At 40.3% G+C, this 21,998-nt stretch overlaps 1 protein-coding gene across 1 annotated transcript in view; it reads left to right on the top strand.

Annotated features, from left to right (window-relative positions):
• Positions 1-948: 948 nt before the first annotated feature.
• Positions 949-21,998, top strand: part of cerk (ceramide kinase) — a 33,373-nt gene continuing 12,323 nt past the window's right edge. The window contains exons 1-8 of the mRNA XM_055653035.1: positions 949-1,305; positions 9,697-9,828; positions 10,792-10,914; positions 12,920-13,045; positions 14,612-14,675; positions 15,728-15,873; positions 17,772-17,846; positions 20,615-20,767. Of these exons, the coding sequence (XP_055509010.1) occupies positions 1,110-1,305; positions 9,697-9,828; positions 10,792-10,914; positions 12,920-13,045; positions 14,612-14,675; positions 15,728-15,873; positions 17,772-17,846; positions 20,615-20,767 (1,015 nt within the window). The 5' untranslated portion in view covers positions 949-1,109. The remainder of the gene's footprint in view (positions 1,306-9,696; positions 9,829-10,791; positions 10,915-12,919; positions 13,046-14,611; positions 14,676-15,727; positions 15,874-17,771; positions 17,847-20,614; positions 20,768-21,998) is intronic.

Below are 21,998 nucleotides of genomic sequence, written 5' to 3'. Positions count from 1 at the left end.
GTGGTTCCCAACGTGGGGCGTACACCCCACAGGGGGGCAATTTGATTTTTAAGGGGGGCAATTGAGCGCGACTGAGGAGGTCTGGGTCCAAATTTTCGATTTTTATTTTTTAGGATTTTCCATCAGGTAAACATATGTAGTTTATGTTTCAGATGTTATTTTGAGTAAATAATTTTTTTTGGGTAAAAAAGGTCTTTATTGTGTAGTTATTACATAATCACCGCGCGCTCGCTCTTCATGCACGTTGCACGAAGCGCGCGAGGTCATGGAAGTTCACTTTTTAAATGATAAGAATTATATATCACCACATGGGGGGGGGCATCAGGATTTTAGAGGTGATTAGGTGGGGCATGGCCAAAAAAGGTTGGGAACCATTGCTCTATAATCTTTGGTCCTCACTGGTACCAGACACTAGCCCCACCCCCTGGTGACACAGTAGCTCCGCCCCCACTGGTACCAGACACTAGCCCCGCCCCACTGGTGCCAAACACTAGCCCCGCCCCCACTGGTGACATTTACTAGTCCCGCCCCTACTGGTGACAGCTCAGAGCCCCGCCCCCACTGGTGCCAGGCACTAGCCACGCCCTCATCGGTGACTGCAACTCAAGCCCCGCCCGCATCGTTGACAGATATGCCTCGCCCACACAGCATAAAGCCCCGCCCCAACGGGGACAACAGAGAGCTCCGCCCCCAACGGTGACCCAAATCTCGCCGCCAGCGGTGACAGGTTTCGGGCCCCGATCCCAGCCGTGACGCCGGCACTGGCCCCGCCCCCAGCCATGACGCCGGCACTGGCCCCGCCCCCAGCCATGACGCCGGCACTGGCCCCGCCCCCATGACGCCGGCACTGGCCCCGCCCCCAGCCATGACGCCGGCACTGGCCCCGCCCCCAGCCATGACGCCGGCACTGGCCCCGCGCCCTCTTCCCTCCCCGGTGACAGTTGGTGAGGCACGCTCCCCTTTGCGTGATGACGCAAGCCGGGCGGCGGTGAGGACCAAAGAGGACGGTCGGGGTGAGGAACCGGTTGAAGGAGGAGCAGGCTGGGGACAACGGGGCTGATGGCGCACCCGGCCGCGCCATGATCGCCTCTTGACCGGTGCCCCTGTTTATGCCCCACTCACTCACTCCGTCCCGTCGGCCACAAAGCTGCGACGATCGTCGTTGCCGGCGAGCCATGGATGAGCGCCCGGCGCTGTTGCTCTCGCACTTGTTGGTCAACAACCGGCCATTCCAAGTCACCTTAACCAAGACCGGGCTCTGCTGGCGCTCGCTGCAGCCGAGGAAACCCCCGGCGACGGGTGGAGGTGAGTCCGCCGCCGCTGCCACTTCGGGCCAGGCGCAGGTGTCAGTGTCTCTCGGTTGCCGGGGCGGCGAGGAAAACGAGCAGCTGCTGCACATCTGAGGGTCGGCTGGGGGAAGGGATAGTTAAAGTTGGGCACTTGTTTATTTCCCCCCCGAATAAACCCGTGTTTTATTTTATCAATTGGTGCACAAAAGTTGTTGGGGAGAGGGAGGGAGAGGCGACAGCTGAAAGTTGGATCGGGTTGCAAAACATCGACAAAAAAAGGCGATTAAAGTGTTTCTAACGAATGGAGATACCCGAGAGTATTGGTGTTGAAAGCGGGCTGTAAAAGTAGGATGGACTTTAGTCCGTGAACTTGAGTACTCTAACTTCCTTCTTGGTCTGCTTTCGTTGCACCTTTTGCCTTTAGCATCCTCTAAATGATTCTCAAAACTCCCTTGTAATTACTTTTACTTCCTCGGTGCATTTAAATTACATTTTGTGTTCGAAAGATGTACTTTGCTTAGACATATTGAATAAAGCTGAACATAGACACAGAATGCTGGAGTAACAGTTTAGACAAAAATGCTGGAGAAACTCAACGGATGAGGCAGCATCTATGGAGCGAAGAAATAGGTGACGCTTCGTGTCTGGACCCTTCTTCAGGGTGACGTTCCGGATCGGAATCCTTCAGACTGAATAAAACTGTCTTTCGATCAGGATTTCCCACTTGTAATTGCATGAAATTAACCAAAAAAAACACTAGAAAATGCTTGGATTCTATCAAAAATGTTCTTTACTATTTCCTTTCTGTTTGGTTTTTCATACTTTTTTTTACATAGTTGATCACACATTGTTGTCATTTGTAATTATTTATGTTTTCCATCGGAACTAACTTTTTGATCCCTTGACCTGCTGTATGTACTCAACACTGTCGGTCTCCTAAATTGTGAAGAAGTGTCAAACCTTTAGAACCAAGGGATGAAAATGTATTGGATCTAATTAGTAGCTTATATGCTCTGGTCATGACAGTAGCCAATCAATCTATATGTTTTACGCCAGTTTACGGGGGTTTGACATATTTGTAGAATCGTGTTGTGAATTGAAAGCCATATTTTAACTAGGTTTTAGTATACTTTTTGATCTAAATGTTGGTTTAATGCAAAGATTTTAAATATTTGATTAACGTATCAACGTCACTTTAATCTGAGATTGAAACCACTCTCATTAATTTGGCATGGTTAGCCATATAGTTAATCAAGGCCCCAGATTTGATTTCTTGGCAGTTTATTTGAAATGCAACATTATACACTCAAGTGTCTGTCTAATAGAGAGTTGGGGTAAGATAGAAGTAGAAAACAATTAAGAATTCCTTCTGCCTGAACGGAGTCAGTATTTTACATGGTGGATGGGAGTGGCTGTATTTTCCATTTTGTGGTTATAGCCATGTGGAAGTTCAGATGTCCATGCAAGTGTGGTTTGCATATTAATTTATCATCTCCCCCTCCCCATTAGGTTCAATAACATAGTTTAAAAAAAACATTCTTTCATGATTTATCTCCAAGGTTTTTTTCAGAAAGCTCATTTAAAGTGGTACTTTGCATCCTTTTAAATTGTCCAGCATTAAGATTTGAGGAAGTGAAATTATTACTGTGCATGATATTCATCTATTTTTTAAATATTCATACGTTTCATATTACACAATACAGCCACAGCCCCACACCATGTATGTGCTGGCCTTGATCTACCCTGCCTATATTAAGTATCATCTCCCAGAACACAGTCACGGCTTCCATGCTACCTCAGTGTTGATTTTGTGCCTATCTCCATTACATTTTAACACACTCTGGGTGAAGAAAAAATCCCTATCCTTTAAATCTTAAAACTATGCATTCCTGTCATTGACACTTTTGCTAAGCAAGGCTCTCAAATGTTTTTTCTCTGTTTCCAGCCGGGCAACCTAGGCAGCTTTATAGGTTGCCAAATGGCAGTTAAGGTGGTCATTTAACACGGCTTGTATGATGCGTGCGATAATGTGCTCTGATGAGGTCCATAGTTACCAGTCAGAATTATGCTAATGAAGCAATCACATATTATTTCTGCTTCAAATAAAGTCACAAACTAAACATATTCACCCATCAAGGCATGATATATACCACAATGACATGCAGCAAAATTACAATACAGTATCTTAACTCTTTCTACACGTTGCAATGAATGCAATTTCTATTATTTCTTTCCACTTCCAAACAAAAATGTGGTTGGATTATTTAGCGTATGATCAACCTCGGTTGAGACCAAGCGCAGGCTTGGCGATCGCTTCGCATAACACCTCCACTCAGTTCGCAAGTAACCAACCTGATCTCTCGGTGGCTCAGCACTTCAACTCCCCCTCCCATTCTGAATCCGACCTTTCTGGCCTGGGCCTTTTCCGTGGCCAGAGTGAGGCCCACCGCAAATTGGAGGAACAGCACCTCATATGTTCGGACGTCAGTCTGAAGAAAGGTCCCGACCCGAAACGTCGCCTATTCCTTCATTCCATAGATGTTGCCTCACCCGCTGATTTTCTCCAGCTTTTTTGTCTACCACCCATTCACACAAGTTCTGTTATCCCACTTTCCTCACCCGCTCCCTACACGGTAGGGGCAATTTTACAGAGACAATTTAACCTACAAACCCAATGCGTCTTTGGGATGTGGGAGGAAACCCACACGCTTGCAGGGAGAATGTGCAAATTCAACACGGACAATGCCCAAGGACAGGATCAAACACAGATCTCTGGCGTGTGAGGCAGCAAGTCTACCTGCTGTGCCACTATATTTTGTTTTCCAACACTTAAAAAAATATAAGTTGATAACTTTGGTTACTAATAAAAAGAAGCTATCCATTTTCAGTCTTAAATCTCTAAGTGACGCTATGTGACAGCGACTGTATAGTTTAATTCAGTTCAAGACTATGAGGCAGTACATTGGCCATAAAGCTACTGCCTAAAAGTGCCAGAGACCTGGAATTGATCCTGAATATGGGTGCTGTCTGTATGATTTCCTCCTTTTCCCTTTGATCTCAGGGGGTTTTCTCCGGGTGCTCTTGTTTCCTTCCACATTCCAAAGGTGTGAAGGAACCTTTTTCAGACCCAACCCAAAACGTAATATTTTCCTTTTGTCCAGAGATTCTGTCTGACCTGTTGAATTACTCCAGCTTTTTGTGTCTATTTTCAGATTAAACCATCATCTGCAGTTCCTTCCTACACACACAATGCTATACGATAGAACTTTATTATATATGTGTGTGTGTGTGTGTATATTATACACACACACAAACATATATTATATAGTTATATATTCATATATAAATATACACTGTTTTATTTTCTCGTTTATAACATTGTTACAGAGTACTATGTTTACATATACTGATGTGCTGCTGCAAGTAAGGGTTTCATTGTACTAACTGGGACGTGAGAGAATAAAACACCCTTGACTCTTGACTTAGCATCGCTAATGTGTGGGATAGAACTAGTGTGCGGGTGATCGATGGTCGGTGTGGGCCGAAGGGCCCGTTTCCACGCTGTATCTTTAAATTAAACTAAAAACACTAAAACCAGAGGGAGTCTAAAGAAGGGTCTCTACCCGAAACGTCACCCAATTTCTTCTATCCAGAAATGCTGGCTGCTCCATGGAGTTCCCCCACACAATTGTAGCATGGAATAGTCTTCACCCTACCATAGTTACCCAACCTGATGCAACTAAATTTAAGGTAGGTCTTTTTTTCCCAAAAACCCTTTCTTGCTTAAGTCCAAGTCAAGAGTCAAGAGAGTTTTATTGTCATGTGTCCCAGATAGGACAATGAAATTCTTGCTGTCCATTGAAAAATTGAAAGGGTGGTGGAAGCAGTCTCAGCTTTGGATAGGCATTGAGGGAGAAAAATAATACCTGGCTGCATGGATGGAGAAAAGTCATGGGAATGGATAGATTCGTTTGGAAGGAACTGGCATGGAGGAGATGAGTTGAATGACGACGTGTGTCAAACAATTGTGTCTATCTTCAAAGGCATAGTGATTTAAATATTTTCGCACTTGCGCTTTCAGAAGTTGTTTATTTAGTTTAGCATGCTGCACAACTCGTGTATTCATTGTGTTTCATTTAATTATGAGAATCATTCAGTAACAATGGTCATTATATTCTAGTTACTTTCATGTGGAGGAGGACAAAATTATAGCAAAATAATTGTAAATGGTGGTAATTAGAAATAAAAACAGAACATGGTGAAAATGCTCACCAGACAGCATGTACAGAGTTAACATTTTGCTTCTGTGGCCTTTGGTCAGATTTGGATGTAATGTTCGTTTAGTGTAAAAATGCTAGAGAGTTCTGCACGACTACAAACAGTTAACATGGGGATTGGTGTGATCGGATTTGGGGCAATGCACCATAAACGGAACTGCTTTGATTGACATTGGATTTTAATTTTCTCATTCGGTGACTAGTCTGTACATATAAAGCTTTTTTTCCCCATTAAAAATTTGGAGTTAAAGCTTTTTTCCATTTCTGAGTTGCTTAAATTTGGAATTGCACCACCTCTTTCAAGTTTGGACTGATATTATGTGGAATACTTGTACATTGTTTTCTATTGGTCCAAACTAGTCATATTAATTTGTAAACACAATTAAGAAATTATCCAATAACATCTCAGATTCTTCAGCATGCATCAGAGATGTCAGATTTTATGTGATGTAGTTCCACTAAGTACTGTTTAGATTTTTTGGAGAAAGTTGTTCTATCAATGAGGTGTCGCCATGGCACAGCTTGTAGAACTGCTGCCTCATAATGCGAGAGACCTGGGTTTGACCCTGACCTCTAGGACCGTCTCTGTCGAGTTGCAGTGTGACGCAGATCCCTGTGAATTTCTCTGGATCCTCCAGTTCCCTCCCACATCCCAAAGATGCATGAATTTACAGGTTAATTGGCGTCCCTAAATTGCCCCTAGTGTAATGGGGGATGAATGTGAAAGTGGGATAACAGAATTATTGTGAGCAGCCGATCAATGGTCGGCATGGACTCGATTGAGCCAAAGGGCCGGTTTTCATGCTGTATCTTTAAACTAAACTAAACTAAAACAATGCTAGTTGCCGTTCAGTTAAACAAGGTAGCAATTTATTTTGTCAGAAAGAGTCTCCCCTTCTCTCCCCAGGTTGAGGGACAGAGGACATCTGCAGTATCAACCTCTCGTTACCCATAGCAATTAGAATGTTCTCCCTTGTTGAGTCTGGAAAGCAGCTGCTTTCAAATTCTTTGCCCAGGAGAGGTTAATACACAAGTTTAATTTTGTTGTCGTTATTCATAAAGATGGGCGGACCTCACATCTGCCCATCTAACTTTTTTTCTCCTCCATTTCCTCATGTTAGGTTAGTTATTTACATAGGTCAAACCAGGTCTTTAACATTCATGGCAAACAAAATTGTATCATGATTATGCCTATTCTGTAGCTACAAGGTGACATTGGATCCCTTGAAGCTTTGAGGATAGTAAAGAAATTGTTTCCTGACATCAGAATGCTACAGAAGATGCAAGAAACTCTTTTTTAAGCCGCAGCCTTAAATATAGCATGTGACATATATTTAACACTCTAATCTGGCAGTTTGGGGTTTTTGGTGCTGTTCTGGCAGATTCTTATGTCTGTTGGGTGTTATTTATATTAATAACCTAACACACAGATAGTTTACTTTCTTTTGATGTTACACAACATTATAATGTACTTGGGAAGGGAGTACAGGAACTGGGGCTGGTGAGTGGGAGGTGAGCACATTGTGTGGTGTGCTAGATATTAAACCATCAGGATTTCTAAATAATTATCTGAATTTCACTGTGTGATCCTGTGTGGTGATCATAAAGGTTAATCTAGGACATTCTCTGAAACTAAACTAATGCGATTGAAGATTCAATTTTGGAAAATGTCAATTGATGGCTGATGTGAGAGAGCCTGTACAAAGTAGTTAACAACAGATGGAGCGGATTACAAGTACATTTTTAGAAATTAGAATGTTGAGGTCAAGGATTTGTTGAGATGTGGAAATCTAGGAGATTTTTTTTCCATATCTTGCTGGATGTATAGTTTTGAAAAGAATCTCAGCACAAACAGGCTTTTTGGCCCAACATGTCCATGCTGACCAAAATGCCCATCTATATAACTAACAGTCTCATCTTGACCACTTCCAGTCTGCCCTGTATATTGATTTTAGAAAAAATGCTATCATATATCGCTATGATTTTTGGCTATCTTACTCACAGTCCTCCCCCGCTGAGGCATGCCCTGAGGATTTTTCCGATCGGTGAAAAATAAAAAAGTTATGAGTGTTTAAAAAAATCTTGAGATCAGCTGATTGGTCCTCTCGCCCGTCAATCACCATGGTGACGCCTCTTCCCGGGGGGTGGGGGGGGGCGGGGGGCAGGACTATAAAACCCCGGATGCCTGGTCGTGAGTCAGTCACTCTGGAAGATTGCGAGGGAGAAGCCACAACGCTGATTCTGCTGTGAGTCAAGTGAACTGTGAGTCCACTGAATTGTGAGTCTGCAATGTACTTGCAATAAATTATTTGTTAGCCTTTAATGAAAATGAAATGATTTGTTTGGCCTGCCCTGTGCTTGAAACTGAAATGGCAATGGAAATGAAAATGAGATTTGTTGTTTGGCCTACCCTGTGCTTGGAACTGAAATGGCAATGGAAATGAAATGAAATGAGATGAGTTATTTGGCCTGCCCTGTGCTTGGAACTGAAATGGCAATGGAAATGAAATGAAATGGAAATGAGATGAGTTGTTTGACCTGCCCTGTGCTTGGAACTGAAATGGCAATGGAAATGAAATGAAATGAAAATGAGATGAGTTGTTTGGCCTGCCCTGTGCTTGGAACTGAAATGGCAATGGAAATGAAATGAGTTGTTTGGTCTGCCTGAAACCACTCATTTCGGCTCACAAAGTCCCTATTAGCCGAGAAACCAGTCCCTTTTTCCCAAAATGTCCATATTAGCCCAGGAAAAACATTTTGGCCCGGAAAAGTCTAGAAAAAGTGCCTTTCACTGAGATTTCACTCAGATTGTTTTTTAATAGTCCCTTCAGCCCATCAGGCCTGTACTAGCCCAGGAGGAGGTCTTTCGGCCCATCAGTAAGTATTCGCCCTGCAAGTATTAAACCTCACCCCAGTATTTTTCTCCTTCCCTTCATTGGCTCCCTGTGAGATCCAGGCCAGGATAGACTTCACTCCTTCATTGCTGTGATCTGCAGAAATAGATGAAAAATGTCTAAAAATAATTCTCTACCCTCTCCCCCTTCTCTCTCACAGAGCCTCTCATCTGTTTTGGGCAGAATTTCTGGCAGTTTCTGAGCTGCCAGCCTACCAGGCCTGAGTGACTGAGCTGCCAACCCACCAGGCCTGAATGACTGAGCTGCCAGCCCAAGATTCCATTCGTCCCGCAATGACCATACTAGCCCTCTGGAAACCAGTCCCTTCGGCCCACAACACCCATGCTAGCACTCCAGAAAGCCGCCCCACTGGCCACCAATATTGGAATTGGAGGAGAGGCGGAATATTGTAATGGGGGACCAGCCCTCCCATGTGAACATGGGACCCAACGGGTCCCACTTAGTCTAGTATCCCTCTAAACCTTTCCTATCCATGTATCTGTCCAAGTGTTTTTAAATGATATAGTTCCTGCCTCAACTACCCTCTCTGGCACCTCATTCCAACTACCACCCTCTAAGTGAAAAGTATCCCCTCAGGTTGCTATTAAATCGTGCGCCTCTCACCTTAAACCTATGTCCCCTGATTCTTGATTCTGTGCATTCACCCTGTCTACTTAAACACCTCCATAGATCATCTCTCAGCCTTCTACGCTCCAAGGTATAAAGTCCTCGCCTATTCAACCTCTTCCTCTAGCTCAGTTCCTGGTAACCTCTTCATAAACCTTCTCTGCAGTCTTTCCAGCTTAATTTCTCCTTAACGCAGGGCGACTAAAACCGATAACAACACTCCAAATGCAGCCTCACCACCTTGAGGATAGACAGTAGAGATTTTCTGCTTTTCAGTGATTTGATTCCTTGAATTGCTACTGCTTCACATGTGCATTAATAGAATGTGCTACACCAATCTGCAATTTGACTGTTAAAACCCATCCCTAGGTGGAATTGTTGGTTTAGCCCCACATTATAGTAGTTAGAGACAGCTTTTGTTTATCTTTAAATAATTAAATATCTGATTAAATGTACATTTGTGCATGTAATCAAACTCTTTTTGCCATTTGGATTTTTGGCCATACTGATTTACGCAAAATATATTACAATTAATACACACTTGTGATCATATTGTGTTATTGGTTGAAAAGGGATTTTAACAAAATCTATTCACTCATTTTCTTGCAGAGAAACATTGTGTGCCTGTCGCTGAAATTATTGCTGTTCGTGAACCTGACGTGGATGAGATAAATAAAGAATGCAGAAGATGGCAGAAAATGCCTTCTGTTTCCTCCGAATCAATTTTGCATACATTCACAGGTATAACTGTTCTTATTTCACTCAATGCCTTTATCTAGTTTCGCATGTCCCATTGTCCTGAATTTCCCTGATATTGTTTCACTTTTGCTTGATTTATCTTCTCCTATAATTTTATTTTTTTTCAGAATGTGTGGGTCCCTAATTTGTCAATTTGCATCTGCATCAAACTTAATGTTCTTAATTTTTTGTAACTTGCATTTATAACACTGACACATAATGTGCAAGCAGTTTTAGATATAAAACTTATTGTATAAAGTATCAGGCATGCATCCCTTAAACACTGCATCAAATTTTACTTTCGAACCCATTGAAACAGATGTTGGATATTTTAGTGCTTGTGGAATGAAAATATATTGGTGTTGCTGTGAGTTAGGACATAAGCACCTTCAGTTAATGTAGAGTCAGCAGAGTTGAATAAAACTGCTGGCTTCTGGAATTTGTTATGCCTCAGTACAGCATTGCACTTGGCATTCAAATGTGGACCCAAATCTGCAATTCTTCCACCAGTAGCATTCACTCGTACATAAACAATTAAATACACTCAATCTAACTAAATAAAAATTAACGTGTCTACTTGCCGCTCCCCGGACAACTGCCTCTTCTCATTGATTTTGTGGTACTTGCACCAGGTTTGTCCAGAGATACCAGGGCCAGATCAACAATTCCTGGAGTTTAGGTTTTCTGCCAAGGATGGTAGAGCTTCAGTAAATTATCTGCCGCATTATAAATATTTACATCACAAGTTGTATTGCTTCATATTTATTTTGTGCAGAAGTATGAATTTATTTTATTTTACTTTCATTGCAAGGTTTATCTTTAAATATTGAAATGCACCAATCTGCTTTGAATTCACTCAGTCATTTGAAATATTTATCCAGCCACAGAAGTAATTGTACAAAATGATATTTAACGTGTTGAATCGTGCACAGGTGAGGTCATAACCTTTCTTTCATCATATTTTAGTATATCATGTGCAGAGATCAAAAGAGCACCACTGGTGGTGCAGGGAAGTAACCTTTTGCTGCAGTGATCAACAACTCTGTAACCAATGGGTACAAGCTCTTGAGGAACAGTTGGATTTGCAAGGTACTGTTATGTTTCTGTAGAATAACAATAAAATTAATATGCTTACTCAAGCTACCTAAATCTGAAGTACCACTATTTCCACTGTAAACACACTTGTTTGGATTTTGTGCTTAACAACACTTAATTGTGATCTAAAAGTGCACACGTAGCCAGCTTTGTGATGTGGGTTTGCCATTTTCTGGCATTAATTTAATTCTGTTGTTTGAAGTATTTTGGAGCCTGCAAATCAGAAAATGAAGTTCTCATTTCTAACTGATTTTTAAATTTATTTTGAATTGATCTAAATAAAGACAAGAGCACTCAAATGAAACCAAGGTGGAAGCTGAAGTATCTTCTTGCAACTTCAATTATGCATATGATACAATTCAGATCATGACTGCTTGCCAGATCCGGTGGAGTAATCGCAATGGTCCCATTTACACTCCATACTTTCCCTGTACCCCTGCAACTTGTTTTCTCACAGATGTTCAGTGGAGGGCTTACTTGAGGCACATGAGTCATTTTTAAGATACACAGAAGTACAGAGCTAATTAACACTGAGTTTCATAGTGTGAATAGCAAGTAAAACATTGGTTACATTGGTCCACCAAATTTAAGAAACAAAAAGTAGCTGGAGGCAATTCAGTCCCAAGAGCCTGCTCCGCTATTCAATGTTCAGTAAGATTTCACACCAGCAGGAATTTAATAGTGCACCCTATAGAGGAGCAGGTTATTATAACAGCAACTGAGTTAACTCTGCACCAGAGGAATCCAGAGGTTCCTGCCAATGTATTTCAATACTAGATCTATTGTCATTACACATGTAATATCAGCACATGTAATATTTTTAGTGATTGTCCTTCAAGCAGACCAACATCAGGAGCGTTTCACCGATGCATCGCCTACCCCAGCAGAGAACCAAACGGCCTTGACCACTGTTACACAACCATCAAAGCTGATATCCACCGACTGCATTCAGATAAATCTGGCCAATTGGCGGTGACCCTTCAGTAGAATAGGTGGCAAGACATCCTCTTTAATGATTCTCTAAAATTTTGCCTCGCATTCTCAGCCCCTTACGATATTCTTTACACTCTTAATATGCAGCCAAATTCTGCCTTTACTGGTACATGTTTTCAGATGATATCATCATTGCGAGCTGACAAGGAACATCTACAGGAAGGAGATCGAGAGCTTAGTAGCCAGAGTTGAGACAACAACCTCGCCCTCAATGTCAATAAAACAAAAGTGTTGTCATTGACTTTTGAAAGTGAGGTAGTTGATAAAGTGGAGTCGGTTGAGAGCTTCATGTTCCTTCATATAACTCTTCTGAAGCATATGGAAATTTATCAAATACCCCACCCCCCCAAATGTACTCTTAGGTGTACCATGAAGTCCAAATAAAGCCAAATTATAACTTGTTAGCTTCATGTTACTTATTCCATTGTGTTTTTGCTGACGTTAAGTTATTCAGAATCAATTATATTACCAACCAATGATAGAAGCTTGTTTAAAAAAATATGCCCTCTTGGTCAAAAACTCAATTGCTATCAGGAAGTTCTGCGCAATCTTATCAGCATTTTATTGACTGACTCTACGCCAAGATGTTTACCAGAACACCTCTTTCTAAATGGGTGACTTCCTGTACATGTTTCTGTCTTTTACTGAGTCAACAAATTGCTGGATGATTACTTTGCAGTCTTGGAATAAGAAACAGTTTATATAATACTTCAGATTTCATTAGTGGCATTGTGTTAGATTTCTTGCAATTCATGAGTCACCTGTTAACTACAATGTCATGAAAAAAAAGTTTTAAAATCAGAAGTTTACCCACATTTATTTTGGTTGTTGAATATTTTGTAGCTATTTGGATAAGAGTGAGAGAATGACACTAGCTTGAAGATTGTAACAAAGAAATCCCAATAACCTATGTTTCTGTTTTTAATTTTTTGATATATTTTGGCTTGCTCTAATTCTTTTTAAAGTTAACTGAAAGAGTCACAAAGTTATGGGTTTTTTTTAATAGCTATGCGACCAAAGAACTTGATTGTATTCATAAATCCTTTTGGAGGGAAACGACTTGGAAAACAAATATATGATGAAAAGGTGGCCCCTCTCTTTCAATTAGCTTGCATTACCACTGAAGTGATTGGTAAGTTACTGTTGCACGAAGTACTACTTTGCAGTAACATGTGGACAAACTAGGTTAATGATTACTTTCAGGCTGAAATATCAGATGTTATCCAGTATGACAAAATACCTCTTCATTCTGATCTGAAGAGAATGGGATCATGAGGGACAGTCAGCATAGCCTTGTATGAGGTAGGTCATGTCTTACTAACTTGATTGAGTGTTTTTGGGAGATGATGAAGGTGATCGATTGAGGATAAGCGGTGGATGTTGTCTACCTAAGACATATGATAAAGAACTCATTGTAGGCTGATCAGAAAGGTTTGGGAGGCTCAGGGGCACCACAGTAGAGTTGTCGCCTCACTTGATTCTGACCTTGGGTGGTGTTTTCTGCGTTCTCCCTGTGACCGCATGGATTTTCTCCGGGTGCTCCGGTTTCCTTCCACATTCCAATGATGTGCAGGATTGTAGGTTAATTGGTTTCTGTGAATTGCTCTTAGTGGCCCATGGCCTTGCACTTCCACGTCTGATTTTTACCCCTCTTTTCAGAATGCCTGTCACCTTCTAATTCCACCTTTCAACATTCTAAAGTTTCCTCCGTCTGTTGCTTGCTACCCATCTTCCTATTCTCAAAAGTTGCTCTTTAAAACATACGCTTTGACAAGGCTTGTCACCTGTTGCTCTGAATCAAGTTGTGTTTCATAACAATTGTTGAGAAAGTGAGGACTCTGGGTGTTGTTTGCACAGACAGGTCAGCTGTAACCACGAGAGATCCCAATGCATGAGAAACATGAGTAACTACGTGTACATGAGGCTTATGGTTTGCAGAAGATATCCTATCACAATAAATTCGTTACTCGGAACAAATTTTGAAATATGGGCAGATGCTACACAAAGAGAAAGTAAACTGTTCCCTCTGCATAACAAGTGATAGAGTTGCTGGTTTGTTGCTCTGCCTTGTTTTAGGTTGCATTACTAATGAATCCTGCCAGAAAAAAATGGTTTAAATTTACTGGCCCAAAGTTCAGACATGTGGCTATTTTCCCAGTTCCGTATAATTGAAAAATATAACATCAAATATGAATCATGTGACCCCATTAAGCACTGATTCCATTAGCTGTCTCATTCCTGGCAACAGATCTTGAGCGCTAGTGAGACTCCAGGTGATTGATCAGAGATGCATCTGATATTGGACCTCTATCCTCATTTATATTGAACTGCCAAGATCAATTTGAAGGCCCCAAGCAGCAATTTGATAAGCCCCAGAACTCTATTAAAGGTGAATCAGAGAGAATACTCCAGTTATTGTGGATCCTTGCTTACAAAATGGTAGATAGATGTCATCGTTGGATACCAAACACATTTTCCCAGATTATTTGCTGCAATCTCTCTATCCAGGACCCTAGGCCAAACTCACCTTCACAAATTATCTTCTCTCCATGATCAGGTTAAACATTAGGTGCAATGTCTTTGAATTATGGACCTGTATCATTCCATTTCAACTTGTCAGTAGCTTGTATTGAAAAAAATGGAACAAAAATGTTCAATTTATTGTAATTTGACACATCAGCCTTTTGTTTTTATCCAGTGACTGAGCGTGCTAATCATGCCAGGGATTATTTGTTGGAAGCTGATTTGGAGAAATATGATGGGTAAGTATTTATCCTTATTCAACTTAATCAATTATTTAAAGATTTTAAGTTTTTTTTAATCAAGGTAAATACAAATTTAATTATATTTCATGTACAAGAACTATTCTAAACTGTTGCAAAATCAAAAAACTTCAGTTTTCCTCCCGCTAAATAATCCAGAATTTTCAAAAGCAATGATTTATTGTAGACATCTGCATATGCTGACATTACTATTTTTGTAGGTGCTGTTTTGATTTGTTCATTATACATGCCCACTAAATGTGTTAATTTTAATCTAAAATAAATATTGTTTTGTGACTGGCTAAATTCTTAGGCTGGTCAAATTTTAACATTTACTAGACCAAGTGCAGACCCGTTGGGTCTGTTCCCCCAACGTGCGGTTGCGGAGGGGGGGGGGGAGCGACTTCACACGCACACTAACCACCCCACACACACACAAGGGAGGGGGGGGAGAGGGGGGGGTAGAGAGGGGAGGGGGTGGATAGGGGAGGGGGGTAGAGAGGGGAGGGGGTTGGTTGGGGAGGGGGGAGAGAAGGGGAAGAGTGGGGAGGGGTAGGGTAGGGGGAGGGGTGAAAGAGGGGGGGTGAAAGGGGGGGGGAGGGGGGGGGGGGTTACAACATATATTCAATTAGGTTATAACGTCTGTTGAGCCCATAAGTTAAATTAATAAGCTTCAATGACCAATTGAGTAAGGAAAAGGATGACAAAAAATAAAATGGGAAGATATTTATTTTTATTTGCTGTTGTATTGTGCATTACTCAGATCTGATGTAAATTATGTTTTTCAAATGTTTAGAAAATAATATCTTGTCCCTCTCATAATGTCTACTTTCACAATGTTGTTACCGGCCCACTATTCTATGATTAAAGTTGCCACTTGGGTGAGATTTAGTCAAGTCATCAAAGTATTTATGGTGGAAATGTAATTATTGTTTTTTTTCAAATTCATGAGCGTTGGAGAAAAATTAAATTTGGTATATTTTGTAAATTATGCTTGAAATATTGATCAATGTTTGACGAAAGTATTCATGGATATTTTACCTTATTGTCAGGATTGTTTCTGTTGGTGGAGATGGGATGTTCAGTGAGGTAATGCACGGTGTGATAGGTCGGACACAAAATAATGCATGCATTAATCAAAATCATCCCGATGCTGAACTCGGTCCATGTGATTTAAGGATTGGAATTATCCCAGCAGGTGAGAAATATATTTTATTAAAAAGGCAGCATAAAAGGTCAAAATATTATTTTAAAGTATATTGCAGAATACGTAATGTACATCAACAAATTAGTTGATTTATTTCCACAAAGTAACTGTTAAAACATTTTTGATAAATTTATACACAAAAATTTTGCCTCCATACGTTTTCATTCAAATCATAAGCTAGAAAATAAGGGACTATGTTTGTATTATATAATTCTTCCCATTCTGGACTAAATTCAATGTTTTCTGCTGTGGGTTTTTCTTGGATTTTGCCCAAATGCTATTTTGAGCATTGTAATGTTTTGATTAGTTTAGAGATACAGTGTGGAAACAAGGCCCTTTGACCCACCTAGTTCTCGCCAACCAGCAGTCGCCCATACACAAGTTCTATCCTACACACTGGGGACAATTTAAACCTGCGCATCTTTTGGAATGTGAGAGGAAACCGTAGCACTTGGAGAAAACCCATGCAGTCTCAGGGTTTGTTGCTCCGGGTCTTTGTCAAATTTTACCTCGCCCTTCTTTGCTCCAATGGGACCATCCCATTTCCTTCAGTTGTACTGTATGGCCATCTTTCCAGTAAATACTTTCTATACATCTTTTGCCACAACCCTGTTTTCTGCCTTTAAGCCAATTTACTGTTCATGCTGCTACCAATCCTTTAATTCTACAGGCCTCAATTTTGCTAATAAACCTTTGAGTGGGAATTTATCAAAGTGTATCAGTCACTTCTGAAAATGAATGTAGACAGCAGTTACTATATTTCTCTCATCAACCTTAACTATAATGCTTTCAAAAATTCAGTCAGGTTAGTCGAACATAGATTTGTCATGGACTTCGTCTATCTGTCTATTATTAGCTCAAACTTTAAGTTCTCTGATTATTGTTTTTAAAAGCCTTCCCAGAATTGGGATTATACACCCTTGCAGGCGTATTCTCACACTTGTTTGAATATGGCTGCCATTTTCCATGCCCCTGGCAACTATTCTAGAAAAGATTATATAATTATGGCAAACACTCATTCACCTTCCACTCCAGGCAGCTTAGATGAATACCATCTCAACTCCGTAACCTGTATAATTAAAACATAGCGGGCCGTTGATGTTCTTCTTGCATATCAATTTTCAACCTATGTTTTATTCCGTTTACCATCCTTCTACTAATCTTTTGACAGTATCTTCTGCCTTAAAGACACTTAAAATTCCTCCTATGAATAGATCACTTTTCCTAATTCTCTAATCGGCCTTACCGCCCACTTGTAATTACGTGCCCATTGAAGATTTCTGTTTCTATAAAGTTTCAATTTCTTCTAATATTCTTTGTCTGCTTGTTCTGCTTTTCTTTAAATTTTTCCTCCAAGCTTACAATCTTGAGCCTTGATCTCATGGGAATTATTCCCCTGATCATGCATCCACTTATCCATTATCCTCTCAATTTCCTGTTTTGTCATGGAGCACTGGCTTTGATTCTGTTATCCATTGCCCTTGTGGAAATATGCCAAGTCACTATTTGAAACATATATTTTTCTTTAAAAGTCATCCACTTCAATTTTACATCGCCCTTCAAACTACTGGTCTCTACTATTAATAAAAATATTTTGATCTAATGGCAACTACTACCTAAGGGTTCTTCCACTGATTCTTGTTCCATTTGACCCACCCGTCAGCAATACTGATCAAAGAAGTTGTGCTGATCACATTTCAAAAATTTATATATCTTTTAACCTCAATTGTACTACTATTATCATGGTTTTTTCCTGACTTCACCTTCCTGGTATCAGTTGGAGAATAGCATCTTCTCACTCTGACAGAAATCCTTAGTTAAGCACTGTTCGTGCTAACATAATCTTGACAGTAACATTTAAAAAAAGCCAATAATATTGTCTGTTTCAGGTTCAACAGACTGCATATGCTATGCAACAGTTGGAGCGAATGATCCAGTGACTTCTGCCTTACACATCATTGTGGGTTGGTGTCTAATTTATTTGATTTAATCTGAAAATGCAAATAGACAGAAAACATGGAACAGCTTTTGAAAAGCATTGTTAATGATTCATTTCCCTGAATATGACATTTACTTCCAGGGCTTACTTTGGGCCATGAGTGTATTTGTTTTAATTGTTTCTACTCTCGAGTTTGAGGGCATCTCTCCTCTCTTCTCTAAAATATTATTAAGGGTGACAATAAACACATAAATCAAATATTGCCGCAATTATTAATTAATTAAAATATATTAATTGGATGGAACAATATATCTATGCATTAATATTTAAGAATAATATAGTTTAACATTTTTTAAAGTTTCATTGGCCTAATAATCGTTGAAAATCTTGCATTTAGGAGCTGCATTGGTCAGTGAATGCTGTGTAAATTGTCTAGATTATTTTAAATGCATTTAATACTACACTAATTTTTAAAAATGGAATGGCATAATTTTGTGAGTAGTCAAACCAATGGTAATTGCCCCAGATAGCACTCCACCAGTAATTAAAATCAATAACAGTTGTCCAGCATATCTATCTTTTTGTGGAAATGGGATATCTAGTAATTTGTTTCTTCAAACCTGGAGGTCAAAATATACAAGCAGTTGTTAAACTTTGAAGTTCTGCCATCATATTAAGCTGTATTTCATTCTTATCAGGACACTGATGGAGACGCTTTAACCAATTGGGTCCAAACCAGCTCCCAACAGAGCAATCACATTGGCCCCTTTTCCTCATTACTTATTTAACTGTATCCCCGCTACAGTACAATAAGTAGCGGGGGAATGGTACCATTGCCTATCAGCTTGCCTTTTTAAATGTGTTTCTGTTTCTGAACACTAAGGAGTAGTTTACAATGGGGCCCATTAAGTTGCTATCACATCTCTGGAAAGAAAGTAGAACAGCTACCAGAAACTTGAGGTCACAGCTGCACTTTAAAAATTCCTGTCTAAATATTAAGAATCATTCAGACAAGTACACGGACAGGAGAGGTTTAGAGGGATATGGACCAAACACAGGCAGGTGGGACTAGTGTAGATAATAATAATAATAATAATAACTTTATTTGTTAAGCACCTTAAAAACAACCAAAGCTGACCAAAGTGCTGTACAGAAAAAAGAAAACAAGCAGACATCATAAAAATGGTGGCAGAACAACAGAACATAAAGGGGACATGAGCCGCATAACCTGGGTACAAAACATCCAAACAATGAAATTAAAGGCATAAAACACGAGCACGAACAACGCAGCAAAACGAAATAAAGTATAATAACAATTCACACCTCACTGGTCTTGAGTAAGGAGCATGGAGAATAGATGCAGTTGTCAGGAGTGTCTTTAAAACAGCTAGAGAAGGGGCCTGTTTAACGTGCAGAGGCAATTCATTCCACAATCTCGGAGCCGACATAGCAAAGGCACGGTCTCCTCTGAGCTTCCGCTTAGTCTTTGGCTCAATCAGGAGCAGCTGATCATCTGACCTGAGAGAGCGGGAGGGCGAATAAGGGTGAAGAAGCTCAGATAGGTAGGATGGGGCAAGACCACTTAGGGATTTAAAAGTAAATAAAGAATTTTAAAACGAATCCTATACTGAACAGGCAGCCAGTGAGAGAGGCCAAAAGGTGTGAAACATGATCATGCTTTCGTGTGCCAGTCAAGAGACGAACAGCTGCATTCTGTACCATCTGGAGACGGGCGATGGAGGACCGACTAACCCCCAGATACAGTGCATTGCAGTATATCCAGCCGGGGGTAACAAAGGCATGGATTAAAAGTGCTGCCTTGACAAAATCGGCTTTATTTTTGCCAGCTGCCTCAGATGGAAAAAACCAGATTTAACAACAGCCCTCACCTGACAGTCAAATCTAAGCTCAGGGTCCACTTTAATCCCCAGGTTCGTGATGTTAGGTTTGAGATATGCAGACAAAGAGCCTAGATCAACAGGGGGGGGCCCAGAGGTGCCACCAAAGATCATTACCTCTGTCTTGTCATCATTAAATTTAAAAAATGTCAGTGACATCCAGGCCTTTATGTCACTGAGACATTCAAGCAAGAGGCCGACAGAGTGTACAGCCCCCTTTCCCAGAGGCACATAAAGCTGACTGTCATCAGCATAAAAGTGGAATGAAATGGGGCATGCTGCACTGAAAGGCCAGTGTTCATGCTGTATGATTGATTCTAAGGCTCCACAGACAGCAATCGAGATCAGGATCAAACCCGATCTGCTGGAGCAGTGAAGCCTCACCACTAGGCGGGGTGGGGTCTACTTGAAATTTCCTGTCTCTAAGCAACCCTGTCACACTATTCCTTGTCTCTTGTATCTTCTTTCACTGCTCCTTACTTCAAGCCATGGCCTTATCACTATACTGAAATTCCCTCGTCTTTTATAACCACAATTATCTTTTCAACAATGGTATGTTTCCAGGTATACCATACTTTTTGAATATCCTATGAACTGGAAAATTTAGATTTCAATTTTGGCCTGTTTGCAGTGAAGTCTCTTCATCACATGTCCTTTAAGTTGATTTTGTGATTCTTGCTCTGTGGTGAAGATCTCTAGTTTTATCCCTGCTTTAGCCTTTGTTTTAATTTTTCTAATCGATTATAAAATAATTAAATTTTTGGTACCAATTTTCTGGTTTATTATACATATTACTAATAAATACATCAAAATTTAACAATAAATCTGTTCTACCTTAAGTTGAGAGCATTTTTAACATTTGCGATGATTGGTGCATTTTGTTTTTTTTCTGTAGGTGATTCACAACCCATTGATGTCAGTTCAGTTCACCATCAAAATATGTTTTTGAAATATTCAGTATCTTTATTAGGATATGGATTTTATGGCGACACACTATTGGATAGTGAAAAGAACCGTTGGATGGGTCCATCAAGATATGATTTCTCAGGTAATCTTGATGTATCATTTACATTTTGGTATATAAGTATTATTCTTGCTAAGTGGTCGTTTTTTAAAATTGTAACATTGAATAAGTATATGAATAAGAATCAAAATGAGTTCAAGCATCAATTTCATTAATTGACTGAAGGTAGTTTTTGTCTAGTTTTCTGCCTCCAGTCACATACACTCTGACTGCTAAATATTTTTATCGTTTGTTAATGTCCGGGTTGGATCATATCACTTTACTCAGCTTTTGCCTCAGTACACTTGCTGCTGAAGCACCCTTTTTTTGTAATCTCTGGATTTAACTATCAGTAAGTCCTCCAGGGTGGTAACTTATCTTTCACATTCAATAATCACTAGTCCATCGAAGGCTTCTACACAAATGCTCTCCAGGAATCCTGGTCATCTACTCTTGCTGACGCATTAGTTCTAGTGTCTTCTTCTTAAGCCATTTGCTCCTCTAGGGACCATGGGCCATTAGTTCTAGTGTGTCAAATTATTATTTTCAAAATTATTACTCTTCTTTACACGGTGCTCCATGGTCTTGTTTATTCTTTATTTCTGTAACCTGTTTAATCCCTTAACTCTACAGTCTCCATCTCTTGCCTTTTGCACATTACTGATTCTCTTAACTGTCTTTCAGCTATTTTGGCTATACGTTCAGTTATTATGGGGCGTTAGCTCTACACTGCGCTTTAAAAAAAAATTCAATTTGTTTATGTCTCCTACTTTTGATATTAAATCTACCTACGTGATTCTCCAATTCTTATTTTGATCATTTTTCCATATCATTCACTTCAACGAACTTGAATAATTCTGCTGTGTTTAGGGCATTAAACAAATATAGGTTACTGTTGATCCAAAAACCTAGTGCCAAGGGAGCAAAGTGGAATTTATTATCTGCATTTATATCGACATCATTCAAAATCTTCTATACTTAACTAAAACTCTCATCTTGTCCTCTTTTGGTTTGCGTTGTTTTTAAATTTATGCAAAAACGGTATGCAATAGCTCTCCGAATTTTCGCCACCTTTCTCGCCATTCTCCTGCGCTGCAAGTTTGGTTCAGGTCGGTGGAATATTACAAACGTTTTGAAGGTTTAAATGTCATAAAAATCTCCCCTTCTGGCACCCGCTGTCAATCACCGGCTGCGAGGAGAATAAAGCTGAAGGAGCAGAGTGTGGAGAGTGAGCTGCGTCGGCTATCATGACGAGCCAGCAGCTGGTGAGTGAGTG

The sequence above is a fragment of the Leucoraja erinacea genome, chromosome 22 (genome assembly GCF_028641065.1).
Source record: "Leucoraja erinacea ecotype New England chromosome 22, Leri_hhj_1, whole genome shotgun sequence".
NCBI lineage: Eukaryota > Metazoa > Chordata > Chondrichthyes > Rajiformes > Rajidae > Leucoraja > Leucoraja erinaceus.
Note: the sequence above shows the minus strand (reverse complement) of the source record. Positions and strands in the feature narration are given on the sequence as shown.